Source organism: Molossus molossus, unplaced genomic scaffold (assembly GCF_014108415.1).
Source record: "Molossus molossus isolate mMolMol1 unplaced genomic scaffold, mMolMol1.p scaffold_m16_p_13, whole genome shotgun sequence".
NCBI classification, from domain to species: Eukaryota; Metazoa; Chordata; class Mammalia; order Chiroptera; family Molossidae; genus Molossus; species Molossus molossus.
Window position 1 is genome coordinate 88048483 of NW_023425348.1, and position 24592 is coordinate 88073074.

At 63.9% G+C, this 24592-nt stretch overlaps 1 protein-coding gene across 1 annotated transcript; it reads left to right on the forward strand.

Annotated features, from left to right (window-relative positions):
* On the forward strand, positions 1 to 23681 carry DAGLA (diacylglycerol lipase alpha). The gene is made up of 19 exons (XM_036258579.1): positions 1 to 130; positions 533 to 744; positions 1945 to 2046; positions 2458 to 2596; positions 5558 to 5645; positions 7367 to 7501; positions 8894 to 8971; positions 10677 to 10801; positions 13902 to 14055; positions 14466 to 14549; positions 14664 to 14741; positions 15118 to 15198; positions 15811 to 15953; positions 16514 to 16582; positions 16919 to 16991; positions 18163 to 18359; positions 18864 to 18993; positions 19557 to 19744; positions 21377 to 23681. Exons 1-19 carry the CDS (start codon positions 36 to 38, stop codon positions 22326 to 22328), a joined length of 3123 nt encoding a protein of 1040 aa, XP_036114472.1. The 5' UTR covers positions 1 to 35; the 3' UTR covers positions 22329 to 23681.
* Positions 23682 to 24592: the final 911 nt, after the last annotated feature.

A 24592-nucleotide genomic window follows, 5' to 3' on the forward strand; every position in this document is an offset into this window, starting at 1 on the left:
GCCAGGCCCGCTGAGCCTCCGCAGAGCCGCCAGCCATGCCCGGGATCGTGGTGTTCCGGCGGCGCTGGTCTGTGGGCAGCGATGACCTCGTCCTGCCAGCCATCTTCCTCTTCCTCCTGCACACCACCTGGTGAGTCTTGGGGCCACGCCACCGGCCTGGGATTGAGGGAAAGGGCTAGAAGGAGGTTTTCCAGCCATCTGTCCCCATCCTCTCCTGCTCCCAGCTCCTTACAGGAGGTGCCTGAAACATATAAACATACGTGGGGATCGCCCAAAGCTTAGCCGATACCCATGTGGAGCCCAGGGACCCCACCTGGCCACCCCCGAGCCCGAGCCCCGCGCCGGGCGAAGCGGCTGCTGTCTCTCGTGGCTGGCAGCTGGTTTCCTCCCTCTTGCTCCCCTGTCCCTGGCAGCCTGTGTCCTCAGAGGCACTCAGTGCCAGGTGGACAGTGGTGCCGCACCCACAGAGTCCAGGCTGGGGGTGCCAGGGGAGGTGTGCAGGCTGCCAGCCCGCTCACGTGCGTGTCCCCAGGTTTGTGATCCTGTCCGTGGTGCTCTTCGGCCTGGTCTACAACCCGCACGAGGCCTGCTCCCTGAACCTGGTGGACCACGGCCGCGGCTACCTGGGCATCCTGCTGAGCTGCATGATCGCCGAGGTGGCCATCATCTGGCTGAGCATGCGCGGAGGCATCCTCTACACGGAGCCCCGCGAATCCATGCAGTACGTGCTCTACGTGCGCCTGGGTAAGGGCCACCCGCCGTGGGTGGGGGGCTGCTGCGGACCACCCCACCTGCTCTCGCCACCTGGGCGTCATGGCTCAGCCAGCATTTGTTGGGGTGTGCGATGGGGCCCAGCAGACCTACTGGGCTTACATTCTAGACCAGGGACAGGCTGACCTTGGCCCGAGGGCCACATCCAGCCTGCTGTCTGCTTTCGTAAATAAAGTTTTATTGGAGCCCAGCCACACGCACTCCTTTATGTACTTCTTATCTCTGGCTGCTTTTGTGCATGACCCGCGGAGTCTGAAATGTCTACCCTCTGGCCTTGACAGACAGAGTTCGCAGACCCTCTTCTAGGTGTTCGAGGCTGTCTCTCCAGCTGCTCTGTGATCTTCCCCAAACAGGCAACCCCTCCTGGGAAAAGCCCTCAAGGGCCTGGACCAACCAGTTCCAGGAGGGCCAGCCTGTGCCCTCCTCCTGCACGTCTCCCCATCGTCCCTAGTAAACATTTCTCTTGTGTTTCTATGAACTGCTGAGTAAACTGAGTTAGCTCCGTGAGGAGCTATTATTATCTCGTTTTGCAGATGAGGGGGTCTGGGGCCATCGGCTCCCTCCCGGTCACACAGCTAGCGTGCAAATGTCAGAGCTGAGATTTGAACCCAGGCTGTCTGGCTCCAAAGCCTGGGCTTAGTTGCCATGCTGGGTTCCTGTGGAGCTGCCCGAGTCCCCCCACACCATTCCTCCCCCTCAAGTGCAGAGGCCTCTTCCTGGGGAATAGCAGTTTCCCTCAAATGAACACTCTCTTGTCTGATTCTCATGCAGCAATGTAATGTAGACATTGTCACCCATTTTACAGATGGGGAAACGGAGGCTCAGAGAGACTAGGTAACTTGCCTAAGATACGTCTGATTCCAGAGTTCATGGAAATCATTCTAAAATCCTGAAAGAACAGGGAAATGCCTCTTCATCACCAACCTTTCCAGTCTCCTTCGCAGGGTGTGTCGGGGCCTGAGGACACATGCCACCAGGACAGAGCAGGGGCCCAGCCACACTCCTTGGGCCCCCTCCTCCACGAGGCCAAGGGCGGGGGACGGTGGGGATCCCACGCCCCTGCTGCTGAGCTGGCTGAGGCCCTGTGGTGGGAGGGGCCGGGCCGAGGTTCCGGGGCCCTGCCTGGGGGGCAGACGGTGGCCGTCCTTCAGCCGGGCCCTGCTGTCTTTGCAGCTATCCTGGTGATTGAGTTCATCTATGCCATCGTGGGCATCGTCTGGCTCACTCAGTACTATACCTCCTGCAACGACCTCACTGCCAAGAACGTCACCCTCGGTATGCCAGCTGGCCCTGGGGCCAGGGACGGGAGGAGACGAAGCTCGGGTGACACCAGAGGGAAGCGGTTTCTGTGAGGGGCTGTGGCCTTCATCCTGTGGTCTGCCTCCGACCTCGGGGGACCCTGGTCTGCGGGCAGCAGCAGCCACAGAGCTGCCCGGGCAACAGTTGAGGGCCCCTCAGCGTCTCACTGGGAACCTACAGAGCCACCTGCTCTGAGCCAGGGGTGGGCCTTGGGGTCAGGGCCCAGCAGGGGGACGGCCACGTGGCCAGAGGCTGCAGCAGGGCCTCCAGGCTGGCTGCTGGTGCCAGAAGCAGCTGGGCAGGGAAGCTCCAGCGCCCTTCGGAGCAGGGGAGCCCGGGAGGTGTCCCCAGCACCTCCACCTCTTGTTTCCTGCCGCTGCCCCGCAGGGATGGTCGTCTGCAACTGGGTGGTCATCCTCAGCGTCTGCATCACCGCCCTCTGCGTCTTTGACCCCACGGGCCGCACCTTCGTCAAGCTCAGAGCCACCAAGAGGAGGCAGCGCAACCTGCGGACCTACAACCTACGGTGAGTTGGCCGAGCGGAGGGCAGTGCCCTCGTGGGGTCTGCTGACAGGCGGGCCAGGCGGGCCCCACACCTCCCAAACAGCGTGGCAACCTGTGTGAGCCACGGGCTTGTTCCGAGGCTTGGTGTCTCACTGCCTCAGCTTCCTAGTCTGTAAAGTGGGAATGATGAGAGTTCCTGCCTCACGCTGCTGTTAAGAGATTTAAATTACATAATATGTACAAGGTGGTCAGCTCAATGCTCACGCTGGTTCGTGCTCAGTAAACGGTAGCCACTGTTATCGTTGTCCTCACCTTCAAGGCCAGTGCCAGTGACTGCAACTCTGACAGCAGGAGGCACAGGAAGCCGAGTCAGTCGCACGTAGTCTGACTGACAACAGCTCCGTGAGTTGGCTGTTCCCATCACCCTCACAGTAACGAAGATGCTGGGCCCCAGAAGTTATGTGACTTGCCTAGGTGACTCAGCTGGTCTGTGATGGGGCTGGGATCAAGCCCACACAGTGTGGCTTTAGCACCCTGGTTCTTAACCACGAGGTTAGGCTGCCTCTAGGACTGAGGTGGCGGGAGGAGGTTAATGAAGGAAGGCTGCCTGGAGGGGGTACGTTTTACCTGGTGGTTTGAAGAAGGGGGGAGGCTGTGCCATGGCACAGAACATGAGGGAGGGCACCCAGGGCCGCTGTAATTCTGGTTTACTGGGAGGAAAAGAGAGGGTGGGTCATAGGAAGTTCCGTTACTTGAGGTAGGCCCTGCCCTGAGCCTTCTCCACCACCAGCCTTTCCACCAACCCTGGTGCGGCTGCGAGTCCCATTCTGCAGGTAGGAGCTGAAATCCCAGAGAGGCAGGTCACTTGCCTCAAGTTGGTGGGGAACAGGACGGGCTCTACTTCTCTGCCTGGGGCAGCGGGGTCAGGACTCCCCCACCAGAGGTCCGGTTGCCCAGGGCCCTGTGTCCAGCAGGACTGTCCCCACCCGACCCTCCTGCCTCTATGTTCCGCCCCCCTCGGGCCCTCCACGTCAGCCCAGCACTACAGCCAGAGCCGCACCCCGGCCCCGGGCTGGCCACCTCCCAGCTCAAAATGCCAGGTCCTGCAGCCAAGGCCTCGGAGTGGAGCGCGTCCCCTCTGGTGTAGCCGGCCACCACCACCCGGCCCATTTTGTTCGCACTGAGCGCGCACCCCCACCTGACCTGGTTTCTGGGCTCCTGGGGCTCTGGATAAAAATCTCCCCTCCCCGACTCTGTGTAATTGCCTTTGGGGCCCAGGGCAGCCAACGCCTTTGCGGTTGGGGGTTGGCAGTCGCTGTCATTTTAATTAGGAAGTCTACCTGCGATCTCTGGGCCCTGTGCACAGAGCAAGAGGCCTCCGAGCCCGTGGGTCCTGGCCTGTGACAGTCTCTCCAGCTCCTGGGCTAGGCCACGGCTCGGTCAGCGTGACCACGAACCCTCTCTGCTCCGAAACCAACAGCTGTTCTAACAAGGACATTTTCAAGCCCGCCGACCCTTCATCCACTTCCAGGTTCAGGGCTACACACAAGCGCTGCTGTGCCCGTGACAGGTTCATCTAGTTTCTGGAAGTCAGGAAGCTGGTTCAGTCCCTGCCCCTTCTCCTTCCAGCAACATCTGGTGAGGGTTGAGAGATGGGCCGTTCCCAGCACTACCCCCTGGGAACCTTGACCTTGGATGTTTGCAGCAGGAGTATCTGTCCTCCCTTCACTGTAGCCAGTCCCAGGGCAGAGGGGTGCTGGTCTGTGAACTTCTGTGTCGGTCTCTGTAGCCTGACTCAATGCCATTGGCCAAGCTGTCACCAGCTTCATCTGCCCCCTGGTGGACACCAGCAGTACCGCAGTGCAGTGTGCTGTCAGCACTTGCATCTGGCCAGAGACCCAGTAGGAAATTCTCTTTGAACCTTTGAAAGCCCCACTAGGTTAGAAAGGGTTAAACAACAACAACAAACAAACAAGCAAAAAGAACACGATGCTCTGGGAGCCCAGCTTGGCCAGCATGCTTTCCCTTTATCAAGCCCCTGGCGGGTGGGGTGCTGGTGTAGGGTGTAAGCCTGCCCACGTCCCTTAGGGCTAACAGGTGCTGAAAGCTGTTCCCAGGCATCCTAGCCCCTCCGGGAGCCCTGGAAGGCCCCCTGGCTGTCCCGGGCCTGTGGAACGAGGGGTGGGAGCAGGAAGCGGCCTTTGCCACAGAGACGGGCCCGGAGGCTCGGAAGGAGGGCCTGGCCTGTCACTCCTGATGGGCGCTGAGTGCCTTGCGTGTGTTCAGGGCCACCCACACCTTCCCCTCTTGACCGCCTGGCATCAGGCTCTGACAGGGCCAGTGGAAGGCACACGTCACAGAAGCAAGCCAGTCCCTTCTTGCTCAGTCTGGAAATGTACATTTTTAACTTTGGAGCTGTTATATTTAAGCTTAAAACACACCAATTTCTGGGCACCCCACATTGGAAGGGCCTCCGGGGATAACTGGCCCATCGCTCTGCCGTTGGAGGCAGACACTTGGATACCTGAGTCCCCATCTGAACAGCCAGACCCAGGGGTGGGGGTGGGAATGGCCAGGGCCAGGCAGGTGACGGATCCGAGGAGCTGGGACATTGAGAGCCTCATTCAGCCCTGAAACGTCCTCAAGTACAGAGACTGTATCTGAAACCCTTTCGGGCAGCAGCTCTGTGCAAGAGGTTTGAGTGCCCAGCTCCACAGCCCTCAAGGCTGGTGTTCCGTCCATCTGGCCCTCGTCTTGGCCGTCGTTACACCGTCTTGGGCCAGCAGGAGTCCCTCCAAGGGACAGCCAGGCCACTGGCCACCCAGCTTTGGCTGGGCCTGCGCCTGTTCCCCCCTAGACTCCCTGTCAGGGAACCTTTTTGTGGGGTCCTGGGAACAGGCTACCCTGTTTTCATAATGTCTGGGCTCCGGCTCCGCTGCTCCGGCCGTGTGACCTCACACATACCAACTCTGCCCCTCTGCAGGCACCGGTTAGAGGAGGGTCAAGCCACCAGCTGGTCGCGCCGGCTTAAAGTGTTCCTCTGCTGCACCCGGACGAAGGACTCGCAGTCAGTAAGTACCGGGAGGCTGCGTTCCCAGGGAGGCTGCGTTCCCAGTGCTCACATCCTGCGTCAGTGCCTCGGGAGCCTTCGGTCATTGGCAGAGCCGGGTGGGTGGGGCTGGCAGGAGGGAGCCAGGTTCCGAGCAGGAGCCAGGTGATGGCCTGGGAGCCAGGTTCCAAGCGGGAGCCAGGTGACGGCCTGCGCGTCTCGGCCCCTCCACATACAAAACCGCTGACCCCTCGCTTTGTCGAGGCGACAGAAAGGTCTGAAGGTTTTTCACCAACCCCTTTGGAACTCAGAGTCTCGTTTAGGAGAAGAGCTACTCAAACCCCAGGCCACCGAAGGCAGAGAGAAGCAGCGTCCAGCAGCTGCAGAGTGCTCCAGAAGGCCCGCGGGAGCCACCGAGTGCTCCGCGCGGTCCCGGATGTGCGGCCACCCTCCCACGCACGTGCTCCGAGGCGCAGCCACAGGGCCAGCCTCGTCGGTGGCAGGGAGCTGCAGGCAGGGCCCTCGGTGTCGGAGGCAGAGCACCCAGCACTGGCAGCCCTCAGAGATCTCCTAGTTCCACCCCTCGTTTTGCAGATCGGGCACCTGAGGCCCAGAGAGGTGGAGTGACTTGCTCAGTGTCCCACGGCCAGTTAGTGGCAGAGCCAGTGAGGTCAGGAGACTGATCCTCCCTGAGCCGGACAGCAAATGCCCTCGGTGGAAGCCACCAGAAGCCATGAGTGGCTCTTCCCCACCAGCAGCCCCTGGTGAGCTGTAGAGTAATCAAGTGTGAGGAAGCCCGAGGTACCCTGATGGGTGGGAGCGCCCCCATGGGCCCAGGGCGGGGAGCAGTCCCCGGCAGACGGGCGCCAGCCCTGCCAGGCCCGTGGAATGCACAGTCAGGGCTGGTGAGCAGGCAGAACCTCACGGGGCCCAGGGTCAGGTGTTCTCCAGCCTCTGCTTAACAGCTTGAATTGGATGCCAACATTTAAAACCGGGGCATTCACGTAAACACCTGTATTTCCGGGTCTGGCAGCTTCAGCTCCTCGCAGGGCCACTCGACTGGAGCTGAGACGTAGCGGCTCCGTTCGGCCCCATTAGGCATTTGAGTTTGCAACCCTTGATGTTTTTCCCTACAAGTGCCAGCACTGAAGGGTGAAACCCTGCAAAAGAGAACCAGTTGCCATGAGTTGGTTCCCACTGCACCCCCTGCTAACAGGTTAGGGATGAGGTTCCAGCTCAGTGTGGGGCCGGGAAAACCGGCAGGGCCGTCCTGAGGACGGGGTGTGCAGGGAAGCCAGGGGGACCTGGGCTCAGCATCACACCCCTCTCCAGGCACCTGGTGGGGGTCCCTGAGCCTGCAGCCCTGGGCAGGAGGTGGGAAGACACTCAGCGAGGGGAGGAAACAGGCAGGAGCTCAGTTTCGGCTCCTCTGCTGGAGAAAGGCCAGAGAGAAGCCAGCAGGCTGTGCCGGCCTTGACCCTTAGTGTCTGGGGAGAGGGCAGGGGATGGCTCCAGGTGGTAGCTGTGCGTGCTGGACCGCGAGTGCCTAGGAGCTCGGAGGGCCGAGAGGTGGAGATGGAGAAGGATCGGGTCTGCAGGGCCCAGGGCAAGACCCCAAGGCTTACACTGCAGAGGTCACACAGATCGTCCCAGAGTGGACACCCAGCCATGGGGGATTCACGCCCGGACTTGTCCTCTCTCCTGCTCCCCCGCCCCCGCCTCCCACCTCCCTGGACCTCATAGGATGCCTACTCAGAAATCGCCTACCTCTTTGCCGAGTTTTTCCGGGACCTGGACATTGTGCCATCTGACATCATAGCTGGCCTGGTACTGCTTCGGCAGCGACAGCGGGCCAAGCGCAACGCCGTGCTGGACGAGGTGAGCCCCAGCCCTTCTCCCGGGGGCCTCCTCACACTGCCTTCTGCCCAGGCCCTGCCCTGCGCCCCTGCTGCTGCTCCTGGCTCCCCAGGTCCCACATATCCTCGTGGGCCCTGGAGGTCCCCTCTGATGCTCACTCCCCTCCCTTTCCCAGTTCCCCCTGCAGCCACCACTCACGGCCTCCCTGTGCGGGGCAGCCTCCCTGTGCGGGCAGCCTCCCTGTGTGGGGCAGCCTCCCTGTGCGGGCAGCCTCCCTCCCTGTGCGGGCAGCCTCCCTGTGCAGGCAGCCTCCCTCCCTGTGCGGGCAGCCTCCCTGTGCGGGCAGCCTCCCTCCCTGTGCGGGCAGCCTCCCTCCCTGTGCGGGCAGCCTCCCTGTGCGGGGCAGCCTCCCTGTGCGGGGCAGCCTCCCTGTGGGGGGCAGCCTCCCTGTGCGGGGCAGCCTCCCTGTGTGGGCAGCCTCCCTGTGCGGGCAGCCTCCCTGTGCGGGGCAGCCTCCCTGTGCGGGCAGCCTCCCTGTGCGGGGCAGCCTCCCTGTGCGGGGCAGCCTCCCTGTGTGGGGCAGCCTCCCTGTGCGGGCAGCCTCCCTCCCTGTGCGGGCAGCCTCCCTGTGCGGGGCAGCCTCCCTGTGCGGGGCAGCCTCCCTGTGGGGGGCAGCCTCCCTGTGCGGGGCAGCCTCCCTGTGTGGGCAGCCTCCCTGTGCGGGCAGCCTCCCTGTGCGGGGCAGCCTCCCTGTGCGGGCAGCCTCCCTGTGCGGGGCAGCCTCCCTGTGCGGGGCAGCCTCCCTGTGCGGGCAGCCTCCCTGTGCGGGCAGCCTCCCTCTGCGGGGCAGCCTCCCTGTGCGGGGCAGCCTCCCTGTGCGGGGCCACGTGTGGCTGCTTCCCAGGCCAGATGCCACAAGGGACTTCTGACCATAGGGGCTAATGAACAACACAGCTCTTGCTCCAGCCTGTGCACATGCTTCCCCCCCTGCCGCCACAACACCCCAGGCTCAGCGAGGGTCTCCCAACATCTGCAGAATGCATTTCCCCCCGGCCTGGGCTAGGAATGGCACCAGGAAGGGGTGGGGTGATGCTTTGAGTGGAAGGGAAGCAGCTGAAAGATGACAAGATCTTGGCTTTTGGAAAACTGGCTGGAAGAGCTAGAACCCATGGCCTCGGGCTCTCGGGCCGGGGGAAGCGGCGGAGTGCAGGGCTGGTGCCTCGGGCTCTCGGGCCGGGGGAAGTGGCGGAGTGCAGGGCTGGTGCCTCGGGCTCTCGGGCCGGGGGAAGCGGCGGAGTGCAGGGCTGGTGCCTCGGGCTCTCGGGCCGGGGGAAGCGGCGGAGTGCAGGGCTGGTGCCGGCCTTCTCTCCGTGTGGCCCGGCCCGGGCAGCCCTTCACACACCCGTTTTACAGGCCAACAATGACATCCTGGCCTTCCTGTCTGGGATGCCCGTGACCAGAAACACCAAGTACCTCGACCTCAAGAATTCGGTGAGTCAGAACCACCCTCAGCCCGCCCCGCCCCGGCCCCCCTCTGCCTCTGCTGGGGTGGCCTGAGCAGACCACCTGCTCCAGCCTGGGTCCCCCCGAGCTCCCCAGACAGCCCCTCTTCTCGGTCTCGCCCCCTCTCTCAAGAGCTCCCTCCAGCGGGTTCTGCAGACAGCCCCCGAATCTCCTACCCAAGCGCAGGAGGTCCGGCCCTGGCCCCTCGGGTTGTGACGTGCTGGGCAGAGCGAGCTGCTGTCACTGCTGTCGTCATAAAAGGGGGTGGGGCGAGCACGGGGCTTCCAGCTTCGCCAGCAGCACCTGTCCTGCAGGCCCTTTGTAGAAACCCCGTCTGTGTGTCACGGGGAGGGGGCTGCCCCTTGCCATCAGCCGGCTCTGCCTCGGGAGCAGACAGGCTCCCCACTGCCGCTGCGGTGAGCAGGCCCCTGACCCCCAGCCTGTCTCTGCATATGGGGCCGGTGAGCAGGCCCCTGACCCCCAGCCTGTCTCTGCATATGGGGCCGGGCACACCTCCTCGCAGAGCCCTGGTGGGGAGTGAGCTACCCGAGCCCTCAACCCCGTGCCAGCAGACAGAGTGCCAGTCAGGGCGCTGCTAGAAAGGGCTCCTCCTTGCATCTGCACCCACTGGAGAAGCCCCGGGTTGCCATCTGCCCTCACTCCCCATTCAGGCCTTCGTACCCCTGAGAACAGCCGTGTGTGCGTGGCAGGTGCTGTCACCCACGGAGGGGCAGGGCAGGCAGTGGAGGTGCCGCTGGCCTGCAGCCGGAGCTCTGGCGCAGAGGGTGATCGCAGAGTGTGATCGCCTGCTCCAGCTCATTCCTGAAGAGCAGACAGTGGCCCGGCTCCGACCCACCCCTCCGGGCAGGCGGGCAGGCGGAGTAAGGCAATACCTTTCTCACTCACAAGATGACTAATCACCCTCTTTAACGTTTACAAGGTGACTAATTCCCTCCAAGTGCAGGAGGCCTCCAGTCCCTGGGGAGTGCTGCAGGGACCGGGTGCTTCCTGCCTCCCTCCAGCCCTTTGGGCCGATAGCAGCAGCCCCTGCCCCCGGCGCTGGGTTCCAGCTGGAGCCTTTCTCCAGAGAGATTCCACTGTGCCCCGAGAGATCCCAGCCTGCCCCGAGAGATCCCTCTGTGCCCCGAGAGTTCCCAGCCTGCCCCGAGAGTTCCCACTGTGCCCCGAGAGTTCCCAGCCTGCCCAGATGCCCCGAGAGTTCCCAGTCTGCCCAGCCGCCCCCTGTCAGCCAGTGATTCAATGTGTCAAGCTACAGAGTCGGGGACTTGTCTGGTCACCCTGCTATTCAAGGCCTGGACACCACCCCTCCCCAGCTAGAGGGCCCAGGGCCTCTCAGGGTTAAATTTCCCTTCCCAGGGCCCGACTGCTGAGGCAAGTAATGGCCACTCCCTTCCCCCTCTCCTCCCTTATTGGGAAACTGTGCAAGGAAATCGATCCAATGCTCCGAGTGCTTTTCTGTCCCAAAGTCATTGATTCTGCGATTGGAGCAACAGGACAGGTCTCGGGAGGACCCGTGCCCTGGTTGCAAGGAGATAATCAGGGAATGCAGCTATGGTCTGGAGGGTCCCTCCTCCAAGGCGGGAGAGGTGTCTGCCACCCTGGGGAGCCCCGGGGCCCTGAGGCTGCGGGTGTGAAGGTCAGGAGGTGACAGGTGCTGTCTCCTCTCTTCCAGCAAGAGATGCTCCGCTACAAAGAGGTCTGCTACTACATGCTGTTCGCCCTGGCCGCCTACGGGTGGCCCATGTACCTGATGCGGAAGCCTGCCTGTGGCCTCTGTCAGCTGGCGCGGTCCTGCTCGTGAGTACCCCCCCAGGCGCCGCCAGCCAGCCTGTGTGGAGGGAAGAGGCCCCGAGCTGGGCCTGCGGGGGAGGCGTGCCCTACGCAGACTTGCCTGAGCCCTGTCTGCTTCCCCAAGGACCATGTTGCTTCTCTTCCGCACCATCTCTGGGCCTCGGGTCCCCAGTTCTGCACTAGCCCTCGGCAGGGAAGGACGTGGGCGTTGGGATCACACAGTCCAGGTCTGAACCTGGACTTTGTCACTTGCAGCCTTGGGCAAGTGTCTCCCTCTGCCAGCCTCAGTTTCTTCATCTGTAAAGTGGGGATGGTGAGACACTCCCAGCGGGGAGTTTGAGAGGATTAAATGAGATGTTGCCCGGGCTCCTGACCCCTCCTGTCCCTGCCCCCCCCCTCCAGGCCCTTTCAATCTTCCCCTCTGCCCACATCCTCCTTCTGCCCCCTTCCTGCCCTGCCTGTCGGAAAGGCTTCCAGTGGAGAGGCCCGTTAGCGACGGGCTCTTCACAGGGAGCTGGCAGCCGGACACCACTCTCCGTCCACTCCCGGGGACCAGGTGGATCTGCTGGCCCCGGGGGCCAGAGCGGGCACAGCTCCAGGAGGGCCCTCCCCATGCTTGGTGTCCTCCTTTCAGCCCAGGCCAGGCAGAAGGAGGACAGCTCCCTGGCTCCCTGCTCCAGAAAGGTTGGCACGCTGGGCAGGCGGCTTCTGCCTGTGACACACTTGTCCTCGGGCCCACAGCAGCGCCCCCTCCTGTCGAACCTTTTTTCCCACAACAAACGGGGTGGCTCTTGGGACCTTGTTTTCACTATCCCCCCAGCAAGTGACAGAATAGACCAGGGCACCCCGTGCCTCTCCCCATCTCTGCCGGCATCCATGGGAACCCCGCTTCTCCAAATGGGCACCGGCCAGGAGTCCCGTGACGGGCTCTGACCGGCCTGCTCCATCACTCGGTGGCAGGGTGGGACCTCATTGGTGCAGCAGCGTCTGTCCGGCCTGCCGTGGGTTGTCTCGGAGGCCGGCGTCGGTCCGGCCTGCCGTGGGCTGTCTCGTAGGCCGGCGTCTGTCCGGCCTGCCGTGGGCTGTCTCGGAGGCCGGCGTCTGTCCGGCCTGCCGTGGGCTGTCTCGGAGGCCGGCGTCTGTCCTGCCTGCCGTGGGCTGTCTCGGAGGCCGGCGTCTGTCCTGCCTGCCGTGGGCTGTCTCGGAGGCCGGCGTCTGTCCGGCCTGCCGTGGGCTGTCTCGGAGGCCGGCGTCTGTCCTGCCTGCCGTGGGCTGTCTCGGAGGCCGGCGTCTGTCCGGCCTGCCGTGGGCTGTCTCGGAGGCCGGCGTCTGTCCGGCCTGCCGTGGGCTGTCTCGGAGGCCGGCGTCGGTCCTGCCTGCCGTGGGCTGTCTCGGAGGCCAGGGGGCTGCTGGCAGGCTGGGCACTCAGGCCTCTGCCGACAGGAGGGCTGTTGGCATTTGTAGCAGCTTCTCAGGGCTGCAGGGAGGAGGGCAGAGGGTCCTCAGACCCAGCACTGCAGAGGAAGGGGGGCTGCCCACCTGCTTCTGCCAGGCCCTTCCCTGGCAGCGTTTCTCATTTCTCCCATCCGGCGCCCCAGGAAGACCCAGGGGTGGGGTCTCAGCATGCATTGAGGTGGTCGCCTGGTAGCTTCCTATATTTGGCCCCACCCTGGGTGTTCTCAGCAAGGCCTCATCCCTTTGGGAAGTGTGTCACAGTCCCTCAGGCGCTACTCAAGTGAAGACAAAGCTCTCAGCATCGTCCAGATTCAGGATTCTTCATAAAATCTCAGCTGGCAAGCATGGGTCCTGCGAGCCCAGGGCTCCTGGCTTGATCTGTGGGGTGCTGGCTCCCCCTGGTGGCCTGAGGAGCAGCTGCACCCTTTGCTGGGTGCCCAGCTCAGCGGCTCACACCCATTCATTTGGGGCGGAGCCTACTGTGCGCCTGGCACTGTTTTGGGTGCCGGAGACAGAGCTCTGAAGCAGAGCAAAGGCTACCCTGTGGAGCCCACCACCTGGTGGGGAGGTGCAGGCGATGTACAGAACAGCACACAGCCTACTGGAGCAGATGGGTGTTTCGGAGGAAAACAAAGCTGGGTGCGGGAACGCTGGTGGGGGCTGGCTATGTTAGGCAAGGGGCTGGGGGTACTGCACTATAACATACCATTTCAGCAGAGGCCCGAAGGAAGCGACAGGGCCAGCCACACGGTATCCAGAGAGAGTTTCAGGCACAGTGAGTGGAGGGCAAAGGCGCCGAGGCAGGACAGAGGGCAAAGGCGCCGAGGCAGGAGGGAGGGCAGGGAGGCCACTGTGGCCGAGTCGGGGGCAGCAGGCCAGATGGGGCAGGCCCCGGCTGCTGAAAGGACCTTGCACTGGGCAGGAAGGGCAGTGTTGTAAGGTTCTGAGTGAAGTGGCTGGCTTGACTTACATCTGAAAGGGTTACTCTGGCTGCCGAGTTGAGAAGGTAGGTGGCGGACGTAGGCGAGGGAGCCCAGGTGGCAGCCAGTGTGGCACTGGAGGCAGAGACGCTGGTGGCGGGGAGCAGGAGGAGGTGTGGGGGCGGGAAGGCGATTGGGGTCTGGCCGTGCATCTGGAGGTGGAGGGAGCCGATGTGCTGACCAGCTGGATGTGGGCTGGGGAGGGGACCGGAAGATGGCTCTGCACATGGGGCCGAGGGCTGAGCAGACAAGGTGGGAGCACTGGGCCTGGGGAGCTGAGATCCTGCAGGCAGTTGGATGGGGCATCGGGGGTCCGTGGGCACACAGGAGGTACTAAGTCCTGAAACTGGATGAGGCCCTGCAGGAGCGGGTGTAGCTCCCACGGAAGGAGGGGGCGTCCAGCGCTGACCCCTGGGCCTCGGTGAGAGGACGGGCTTCAGGGGCTGCAGTGAGGGAGACAGTCCAGGAGAGAGGGCAGCTCGGGGAGGGAGGAGCCCTCCGGGTCCCAGGTCCCAGGCTGCCAAGAGGCCCTGCGAGACCAGGGCTGGGAACTGGTCGGTGGGACTTCTCAGGGAGGTCTGGAGGGGCGGGGCTGCAGGAGTGGATTCAGGGAGGAGGACAGAGGAATCTGCTGCCGGGGCCCTGGCCCTGAGCCCCGCCCCTTCTCCCAGATGCTGCCTGTGCCCCGCGCGGCCCCGGTTTGCCCCTGGAGTCACCATCGAGGAAGACAACTGCTGCGGCTGCAACGCCATTGCCATCCGGCGCCACTTCCTAGACGAGAACATGACGGCGGTGGACATTGTCTACACCTCCTGCCACGACGCGGTGAGGGCGGCGGGCCGGGCCGGGCTGCACAGCCCCAGCTTCTGTCCTCTGCAGGCTGCGGCCCGGGGCCTGGGTGCCGAGCCCTGACCTGGCCGGCACCGCCCCCGCAGCCCGCAGCTGGGCAGAGCAGAGGTGTGCCCTTCTCCCCACACCCGCTCTGCGGCTAAGTGGACCCTACCCCACACCCAGGGTTGGGGCTCCCCGGCCTCAGCCTTTGGGGGAAGGAGTCTGGGGAGGGGCAGCCACCTCTCCGGAACAGCAGGCAGGATGGTGCTGTGACGCGGGCCTGCAGGGACCGGCCAGGAGGGCTCTGGGCCCAGCAGACTTGCAGTGGTTGGGGGGACAGTCCCTGGCCGGGAAGCAGACCTGCTTAGTCACTTGCCTGCGTCTGGCCCCAACCCTCCCCCTAGGTGTACGAAACCCCCTTCTATGTGGCAGTGGACCATGACAAGAAGAAGGTGGTGATCAGTATTCGAGGAACCCTGTCCCCCAAGGTACGCTGCCTGTGGCTCCCTGCTCACCCCTGTGGACCCCCTCACAGCCCCGAGGGATGCTGCTTCCCCCTCCTACCCTCAGCCCACCCCTCGCCTGTGTGCTCTCCCCACAAGGACGCCCTGACAGACCTGACTGGAGACGCGGAGCGCCTGCCTGTGGAGGGGCACCGTGGCACCTGGCTGGGACACAAGGTACCTGCCCGGGCCCCTGTCCTGTCGGGGGTGGGGATCCTGCTGGCTGGGCTCGCTGGTAGATGGGTAGGGGTGTGGACCTGCCGGCCAGGACCCCCCAGCCCGGCCCGGCCTGGACCCTGCCCAGGAAGAGCCCAAGGAGGCAGGTGGGAAGACATCGCCCTGGTTTCTGTTAGACACACGGCCGCTCTGAGCCTCAGTTTTCTCATCTGCGAAATGGAAATGATGTCCTAAAGTATCCACCAGCCCCGCAGCCAGGTTGCTATGTCACCAAAAGGGGGGAGTGGGCAGGACAGGGAGTGAGCCGCTGGCCACGGAGAGGCGTCCCTCTCTGCTCAGCCCCTCCGAGTGCCCACCTCTGTTCCTCCTCCCCCAGGGAATGGTCCTCTCGGCCGAGTACATCAAGAAGAAACTGGAGCAGGAGATGGTCCTGTCCCAGGCCTTCGGGAGAGACCTGGTGAGGCGCTTCCCAGGCATCGAGCCCAGGGTAGTGGGTGGGGCACAGGATTGGGGTAGGTGACCCGGCGATCACAGCAGAGCGCGGTCGCCTCCCGTGAAGGCCATTCCCAAGGACAGGTGCGGTGTCCAGGAGGGAGGGAGTCTCTCCTGGAAAAGCAGGAAGGGCTTCTCCAAAGAGGTAACTTCCGAGCAAGGTTTTTTGTTCGCTTTTTATTGTCAATCCTCCCCTGAGGGTATTTTTTCATTGATTTGTTGTTGTTGTTAGAGTGAAAGAGAGGGAAGGAGAGAGAGAGAGAAAAACATTGATGGGAAAGAGACACACATTGATTGGTTGCCTTCCACACAACCCCAACAGGGGCCGGGGATCAAACCCGCAACCCAGGTAAACATGCCTTTGACTGGGAATCGAACCCTTGACCCTTTGGTTTATGGGCTGATGCTCCAACTGCTGAGCCAGACTGGCCAGGGCCTGAGCGAGGTTTTGAAGGATGAGTAAGAGTTTGTTAGAATAGTGTCCCCGGTGACTCTGGGAAGATCCCTCTGCCCCCCTGGTGTTAGTGAGACAGCTGGTCCAGCGGTCGGCAGGGCGCTCAGGCCTCTCTGTCCCCAGGGCCGCGGAACCAAACACTACGGCCTGATCGTGGTGGGCCACTCCCTGGGTGCGGGCACGGCGGCCATCCTCTCCTTCCTCCTGCGCCCCCAGTACCCCACCCTCAAGTGCTTCGCCTACTCCCCACCAGGGGGCCTGCTGAGGTGAGCTGCCCGGGCCCTCGGCGTTCTCGGGGCTGCGGGTGGACAGGGCAGTCTGGCTTCTGGTCAGTGGGGGGGCTCTGTGGAATGCCAGGAGAACCCCAGACCTGCCTCCAGCAAAGCCGGACTGGCAGGAGGGGCAGCAGTGCAGCCTGGCACCTGCCAGCTCCCAGGGGCCTTGAGCGTAGAAGCTACGCTCAGGAGTGTAGACAGGGCACCCTCGCCCACCTGGGTGCCCTCGCCCGCCTGGGTGCCCCGGCCCACCTGGGTGCCCTGGCCCACCTGGGTGCCCCGGCCCACCTGGGTGCCCCCGCCCACCTGGGTGCCCCGGCCCACCTGGGTGCCCCTCGCCCGCCTGGGTGCCCTGGCCCACCTGGGTGCCCTCGCCCGCCTGGGTGCCCTCGCCCACCTGGGTGCCCCGGCCCGCCTGGGTGCCCCGGCCCACCTGGGTGTCCTCGCCCGCCTTGGTGCCCTGGCCCGCCTGGGTGCCCTGGCCCGCCTGGGTGCCCTCGCCCACCTGGGTGCCCTGGCCCACCTGAGCGCCCCCTCTGCTCCCCTTGCAGTGAGGACGCCATGGAGTACTCCAAGGAATTTGTGACTGCCGTGGTTCTGGGCAAAGACCTTGTCCCCAGGCGAGTCCCTGCTCCCTCTGTCCACCTTCCCAGCCTGGGCTGTTCCTCCCTCCTCAGGGCCTCAGCTGGGCAAAGGGCTCTCGCTCAGATTCCTATCTCCCCAAGGGACTCCCTCTGTGCCCTCAGGTGTCCAGCTGACAGGCCCCACCCTGCCGGGCCTCCCCTTCCCCGGCTTGTCCCTGCTAAGCCGCAGACTCCCTTCCGCCCACCTGTGACCCTGACAGCCCGGTCTTCCTGTCCCTGGGGCTGGGCACGCGCCGGCCCTGCTTCCCCTCACTTGGCACCTGTCCTGGGCGCTGGCCAGGCCAGGTTGACCCCGTCTCGCTCCCTCCCCAGGATCGGCCTGTCCCAGCTGGAGGGTTTCCGCAGACAGCTCCTGGATGTCCTGCAGAGAAGCACGAAGCCCAAAGTGAGCCTCCCTGCCTCCCGCCTGGGCACCCTGGCTCCGGGCAGTGTCTGCCTCGTGTCCTCCTGTCCCGCAGCCCAAAGCCCAGCGCCCAGCCCTGTGTGGCCAGGCTGGCGTGTGGCTGGTATCCTAAGAACCTCAGGTCATCAGACCCTCAGCATCTCTGAGCTCATCCCACCTACCCCCTCCTTGTCCTTGTACAGACAGGGAAACTGAGGCCCAGTGTGGGCAAGGGACTTGCTTTTGCTCACACACGTTGTAATTGAGTCAGTTGCTAGCCAAGGGCTCCCGAGACCCGGCTCCTGTCCCACAGAGCTACCTAAAGTCAGGAGAAAGCCATGCTCCCAGCTTCTAGCGTGTGGCCGGAAGGCCTCTTCCAAGCCGGCTGTGGGTCGCGCTCAGGGAGGCTGGCCCTCACCTGGGCAGTCAGGCAGCTTCTTCTGATTTTCCACTGTGGCCAAGGGAGAGGACCGGCCCTTTCTAATCCCTCATGAGGTCTCGGAGGACACGGCAGCTCTTCCTGTGACCATAGTGGTGGGGAAATGCCGGGGCAGGGCCCTGGGGCAGGCAGGAGGGGCCGGCCCGGGCCGTTGGCTGCTCTGTGCCCCCAGCCCTCATCCCATTTGCCTCTTCAGCCCAGTGTGGACTCTTCCTTCCTCGGTGCCCCTGACCCCTGTCAGGCAAGTCCCTGGGCCAGGTACCAGGTGCCAGGGTGGCCAGGCAGCAGTGTCTCAGGGGAGGGGCCTGGTTCCAGGAAGTGAGGCTGTTCGGGTCAGACCCAGTGCGGGGCACGTGTCAGACCCAGGAGGCAGGTGGCTGGGAACCAGCCAGAGGCAGCCAGGCCTGGTGGGCGCAGCTGGACTGGCCTCAGGGGTCTGTTCTGCCTCTGACGTGCCCAGTGACCCTGAGCAGGTCCCTTCCCCTCGCTGGGCCTGTTTCCCATCCACTAGATGAGGGGGTGACTGGTCCTCCAGTGCCTTTGCAACCCTGAAACTCACCAGTCCATGTCACCTGTCCTTGGCCATCATGGCTGCCATTCAGCTTGGACACGGCCTCTTCAGGTGGACACTGCCCTTCCCTCTGCCCCATGGCCACCCAGCTCCCACCTGTCACCTCTGTCCCTGCCCACCAAGCCACCGCTGCTCAGCTGTCCCCACGTTCCCTGCCTGCACAGTGGCGGATCATTGTGGGAGCAACTAAATGCATCCCCAAGTCGGAGCTGCCCGAGGAGGCGGAGGTGACCACCCTGGCCAACACACGACTCTGGACCCACCCCAGTGACCTGACCATCGCCCTGTCGGCCAGCACCCCACTTTACCCGCCTGGCCGCATCATCCACGTGGTCCACAACCACCCCGCGGAGCAGTGCTGGTAGGTGCTGCCCTAGACCCGTCAGCTGGGAGGCAGCAGTAGCCAGGACAGGGCTATACCCTCCAGGGACTGGGGTGTGGAGGCTGGGAGACCCTGGCCCAGGGCACCCACAGCAAGGGCGGGCGGGAGACCAGAGGATGGGCAGCTGCTGGACCTCTCACGTCACGGTCACTCGGGGGGCTGGGCCCGGGACCCTCCTCCCGCACCGGCTTGCGGGCAGGTCCTGGCCATGGTGGAGCCGGCACGGCCCAGCTCACAAGCACCTAGAAGGCTGTGTCGGGACCGTGGTGAGGCCGAAGGTCAGCTCTTCTGGGTCTCAGAGTGGGGCGGGGGTGGGGGCTGAGGACAAGAGCAAGGAACCAAGGACACGGTCCTGCTGGCCAGGCTGGGCGCGGGGCCTCCACGTCCACCCGCCCCTGCTAGACCAGGTGAAGAGCCAGGGCCTGGGGGCCAAGGCCAGGCTGCCACCGTCCTCAGCTTCCCGGTGGCCCTGTGCGCCCGCAGCTGCTGTGAGCAGGAGGAGCCCACGTACTTCGCCATCTGGGGCGACAACAAGGCCTTCAACGAGGTGATCATCTCACCAGCCATGCTGCACGAGCACCTCCCCTACGTGGTCATGGAGGGGCTCAGCAAGGTGAGGCCGCAGCCTCGGCGGCGCACACGCGGGCCCCGCCGTGCCCATCCCCAGTCGCGGGCCAGGGCGTGGCTGCTCAGGAAATTAAGCAGAGTCCCCAGACGGGCTGTGGCAGAGCCCGCCTGCGTCCTGGCCTCTGCCCCCTGCTCTGTGGCAGTGCCGTGTGGCCCTGTGGTGAGGAGGAGTTTAAGAGACACCCCCCCCCCCCCCCCCCCCCCCGGGACCTGACACTGAGGCAGGCTGAGCTCAGAGGCCCTGAAGGCCCCCTGGCGCCTGACAGGTGAACAGCCAAGCAGGGGCAGTCTCGGCTGTCACCCCCCACAGAAAGAGAGAAAGAGTGAGCACAGGGAAGGAAAGCTCAGACCTGGCCCATCTGTGGGGTGAGGCACGGTCACAGGGCCGGTCCAGGGCCTTCCTGGAGGAGAGAGTGGTGGGGGCAGGGAGGCGAAGGGGCCCCAGCTGACCTCACGCAGCTCTGTTTGGCCCGAGAGGCCTGGCCTGCTGCTCCATCCCCACATGTGGCTGTCACCCCTCCACCACCAGCTTCCCCGTCCTGTCCCCAGGTGCTGGAGAACTACAACAAAGGGAAGACAGCCCTGCTCTCTGCTGCTAAGGTCATGGTGAGCCCCACCGAGGTGGACCTCACTCCCGAGCTCATCTTCCAGCAGCAGCCGCTGCCCACGGGGCCACCGGTGCCCGCTGGCCTCGCCCTGGAGCTGCCCACCGCAGACCACCGCAACAGCAGCGTCAGGTGAGGCCTGCTCAGCCCAGCCCTGGCCCAGACGGTGTGTGCAGGGGCCACGAGGGTGGTTTCAGAGCACATGTCCATGTGTGTCCCATGCACAGACCGAGCCTGTATGTTCACACAGCTCTGCACACACGTGCAGGAAGGGGCGAATTGGCCCCCTCTGCTCCGGCGCTCTCCCGCCCTGCTGCCAATGTCCCCCAGCAATGCCATCCCTGAAACCCACATGGGCCAGCGAGCATCTAAAGCTACATAGTCTCCTGGTCACACATAGACTCATTCATATCCATTTAGATCCAAACAGATGGACACTCATGCACTCACATGCACACACGCATGTGGTTATGATTTGTACTGAAGCTTACGTGTGCAGACGTGTGCCTCACAAGTAGGCACACACAGGCCCGTGCAGACATACTCATGCATAGAACACACCAAGACAGAGTCAGGATATACACACAGGACACGCTTGGACACGCAGTGCTACATGGGATGAATGAATGGGCCTGTGCTCAGACTCAGCCACACGGACACACATGGGCCAGGGACGTGCAGACAGCTAGTGTGCACACTGTACACACAGACACAGAGCGTACACACACTCCCAGACACACCCCCTCACCTTCACATATACTCTTTGGGGGTTGGGCTCTTAATGGGGGTCCTCTTGCTACTCTGGGATCCTTCCTGCCCAGGTCCTGAGCCCAGAGAGGGCACGGATCTGGCCAAGAGGCTGATGAGAGGGTGATCACCTGATTCCTGGCCTTCTGTGGGCACCTGAGCGTCCCTCTATCCTCCGTGCATTTCCTGAGACAGCTGCATGCCCGTATGCGGGAGCCCATATCCATTCTCACCCCTGTAACTGCTGCACCCCCTCTCCCCCACCTTCATTCACTCCCTGCAGGCGGTTGTATGGCCCAGAGGCTGCAGGGCTCCCCACAGCCAGGATGACGCTCCACGCCTGAGGCAGGAGGGGCTCGAGTGTGAGGGAGGAAGGGATAGAGCTGGGGGAGGGGGGGCACAGAGGCTTCCTGGCCCCTCATGAGTGACGGAGGGCGGCCAGCCTCTCCCGGCCTGTCTCCCGTTGGTCAGTGACGGGACGCCAGTGCGGCCACCCCAGCAGCTCTCCTGGAGCCCTGGTGTTCCACCAGGGCCTCCGGCCATCAGGATGCCCACCCTGGCTCAACCCAGCATCGGTCGTTTTCCTGTCTTGGGTTCTTGTGAGTTCTGTGTTGTTTTTAATCCTCACCTGAGGTTATTTTTTCCATTGATTTTTAGAGAGTAGAAGGGAGGAAGGGAGAGAGAGAGAGAAACATTGATGTGTTAGAGACCCATCAGTTGGTTACTTGCTGCACCAGCCCCGACTGGGGCCAGAAATCAAACCTGCCCTTGACTGGGAATTGAACCCGTGACCCTTCCATGTGCAGGCCTACGCTATAACCGCTGAGCCACACTGGCCAGGGCGAGGAGTTTTTTGTTGTTGTTGTTGTTTTTTAGAGAGTCCCTGCCCCAGACAGTTCAACAGCTGCTAAATAGACTTGCCCTTCCTCCCTCCCCTAGTTCCCTCCAGCCAGTGAGCTGGGGATGGGTCTCTGCACCCCTCCTGAGTCTCACCCCTCCCTGCTCTGCTCTCTGCAGAAGCAAGTCCCAGTCTGAGATGAGCCTGGAGGGCTTCTCGGAGGGGCGGCTGCTGTCCCCGGTGGCTGCAGCCTCGGCCGCCCACCAGGACCCCGTGGAGCTGCTGCTGCTGTCCACCCAGGAGCGGCTGGCGGCGGAGCTGCAGGCGCGGCGGGCGCCACTGGCCACCATGGAGAGCCTCTCGGACACCGAGTCGCTGTACAGCTTTGACTCACGCCGATCTTCGGGCTTCCGCAGCATCAGGGGCTCCCCCAGCCTCCACGCCGTGCTGGAGCGCGACGAGGGCCACCTCTTCTACATTGACCCGGCCATCCCGGAGGAGAACCCGTCCCTGAGCTCTCGCACGGAGCTGCTGGCCGCCGACAGCCTGTCCAAGCACTCACAGGACACCCAGCCCCTGGAGGCCCCCCTGGGCAGCGGGGGCGCCACCCCAGAGAGGCCCCCCAGCGTGGTGGCCAATGAGCAGGAGGAAGGGGGGGGCAGTGGGGCGGCCCCCCGCGGAGAGCTGGCGCTGCACAACGGGCGCCTGGGGGACTCGCCCAGCCCGCAGGTGCTGGAGTTCGCGGAGTTTATCGACAGCCTGTTCAACCTGGACAGCAAGAGCAGCTCCTTCCAGGACCTCTACTGCATGGTGGTGCCCGAGAGCCCCACCAGTGACTACGCCGAGGGCCCCAAGTCCCCCAGCCAGCAAGAAATCCTGCTCCGTGCCCAGTTCGAGCCCAACCTGGTGCCCAAGCCCCCAAGGCGCTTTGCTGGCTCAGCCGACCCCTCCTCGGGCATCTCGCTCTCACCCTCCTTCCCGCTCAGCTCCTCGGGGGAGCTCATGGACCTGACGCCCACGAGCCTCAGCAGCCAGGAGTGCCTGGCAGCGGACAAGGTCCGGACTTCCACCCCCACCGGCCGTGGGGCCAGCCCCGCCAAGCAGGATGATCTGGTCATCCCGGCACGCTAACACCCGGGAGCGGCTGCCGGCTGAGGCCTGGGCCAGAGCCGTGCCCCTCGAGCTCCAGGTGGCTGCCCCAGGGCCGGGCAGCTTTGAGGAGAGGCCCCAGGGGCCAGTTTAGCCTCAGGCGTGGGACACTGCTGCTGAGCTGGGGGTCCATATCCCTACCTCAGCTTAGGACCCCCAGAGCCAAGGCAGCTGGTATCTGGGCCCTCCAGATAGGGGCGGGGTGGGGAATAGAGAAGAGCCTGGGACAGCCTGCCAGCCTGACCACCCCCAGAGGCGTCCTGTCACCCCTATTCCAGGACAGGAAGTGGGCATACTGACTCCCCTTCGCTGCCCTCTGGCTGCTCTCCCAAGGCCGAGATGAAGAACGGCCTCTCCCTACATATTCTCTTCTGTGGTCTAGGCTGGCATCTGTCCTGGCCACTCCCCAGATCTGGTGCCTGCTGGCCAGCCCCGGGGGTGCCCCCCACCAAGGGGGCCTGCAGTGCTGTGTATGTTTACAGAAGCTGCTGGGCTGAGCTCAGGATGTATCCTGGGCTTGCAAGCCCCCCATCCTCAATCATGTGTTCAGTGGCCCCGCTCTGAGCAGGGCAGGGGCCTGGAGGAGCCTGGAGGAGGGTGGGGTCAGGACTGCCCCTTCTCTGCTTGGTGTCCCTCACGCTGACCCCTCTGTCGATGGGTCCAGGGCACCCAGACCTGCCCTGCCTGCTCATTGTTTCCTGGCTTGCCTTCTACCCCTAGGGATCCTGGTCACTCCCGGGATGGTGGGCACAGGTGTGACCACCCCTGGCTGCAAAGTCAGTGTCCTGGGAAGAAGGGGGACACCACATCCCTCTTCCTTTGAGGGCCCTGGGATCTGAAACCAAACACCTCCGCTGCCCTCACTGCCCTTCGGCCTGGCCTGGGCTGTCACCTGGGCTTTCTTCCTTCCAGTCCCCACTGTTCTGTTGACAAAAAGTGGGGCCAAGAGTGGGGCATCATGGCAGCTGGCTAGAGACGCCCGCTCCCTGCTGGGGATGGGAGAGCAGAGCAGGAGGGTCCGGGCCTGGGGCTGCCACAGCACCCCCTGGAGGGGTCCCTTTCCTGTTGGGTTGGGGAAGCAGTGGGGAGGTGGAGCCCAGCCTTTTCCTGGAGGCCAAGTGGGGAAGGCGGTGCATGCCCGCTGGGGTGTTCCCGAGGAGGGTGCTGCTGGGTGCCCACGCCACCAGCCCTGCCGGCCTGCTGCCCCCTCCCCAGCCTGCCAAGAAAACAGCCAGTGGCCCGGACACAGGGCGAGCTCAGGTTTGGACATCACCCATTCTCCTGCCCCACCTGCTGCTCTGACCCTGGTTTGGAGAAGGTGTGCGGAGACGCTGGCCATCCGCTTGTGCCTTCGTCCTCTCGGAGGCTTGCTCCCCCCACTCTGGCCCTGCCCTGGCCGCCCCGTCAGCGAGGCTCCCCTGACCAGGAACCCCGCCTCATGATCACTGGTATCTGCATCCTGACCCTGACCCCACACACGGCTGGGGCTGGCTCAGACCTGCCCTGGACCCCTGCCCACCCTGGCAGACAGGCACAGAGACCTGGAGGGAGCTGGGCCTCCCTCACTCTGGCTCCCTCCTCGCCAGGCTCCCGGACCCTGCCCTGCTGAGGGCCCTGCTGGCCCAGCCTGTGCCCAGCACGGACGTGAGACAAATCATAAATCAGAGTAACGTTCCACCGAGCACCCTGGCCAACAGCAGGGAGACTCTCAGTCTGGCCTTTTAATTCCTCCTCTGTGGAGGTGAGCCTAAGACCTCCAAGGGGGTGCGGTGCCCACCCATGCCCAGGACTGAGCCATCAGGGAGACTCCCCACCCCAAGGCTGCAGCCACCAGGGTTGCAGGCTTGGGCCGGGGCAGACTTGGACTCAGCCCTGGATGCTCTAGGGACAGCCCCCCCAACCTGCCCCCACCTGAAGGGTGGGCCTGCTGTGTGTCTCTCCCCTCTTCCCACATCACACTTGGGGGGTATGAGCCACCCCCCTCCGCCCAGCTCGGCTCAGCTTTACCCCCACTCTGTCCCCCAGACCGCAGCACAAGCTCCCCAGCCGTGCGCTGGCCTGTCCTCCCGGGGCCTGGGTGACCCCGTGTGCGTTCGCCAGCAGCCGGGCCCCACAGGCACCCACGCGCTCGACGTGCCATCCTCCCCTGACTCTTTTTGTACTTAATGTATGAAAGATCCAAACTAATATTGCTGTAAAAAGGAAAGACAAATTAATATAGCTTATTCTATAAATACATCTGTATA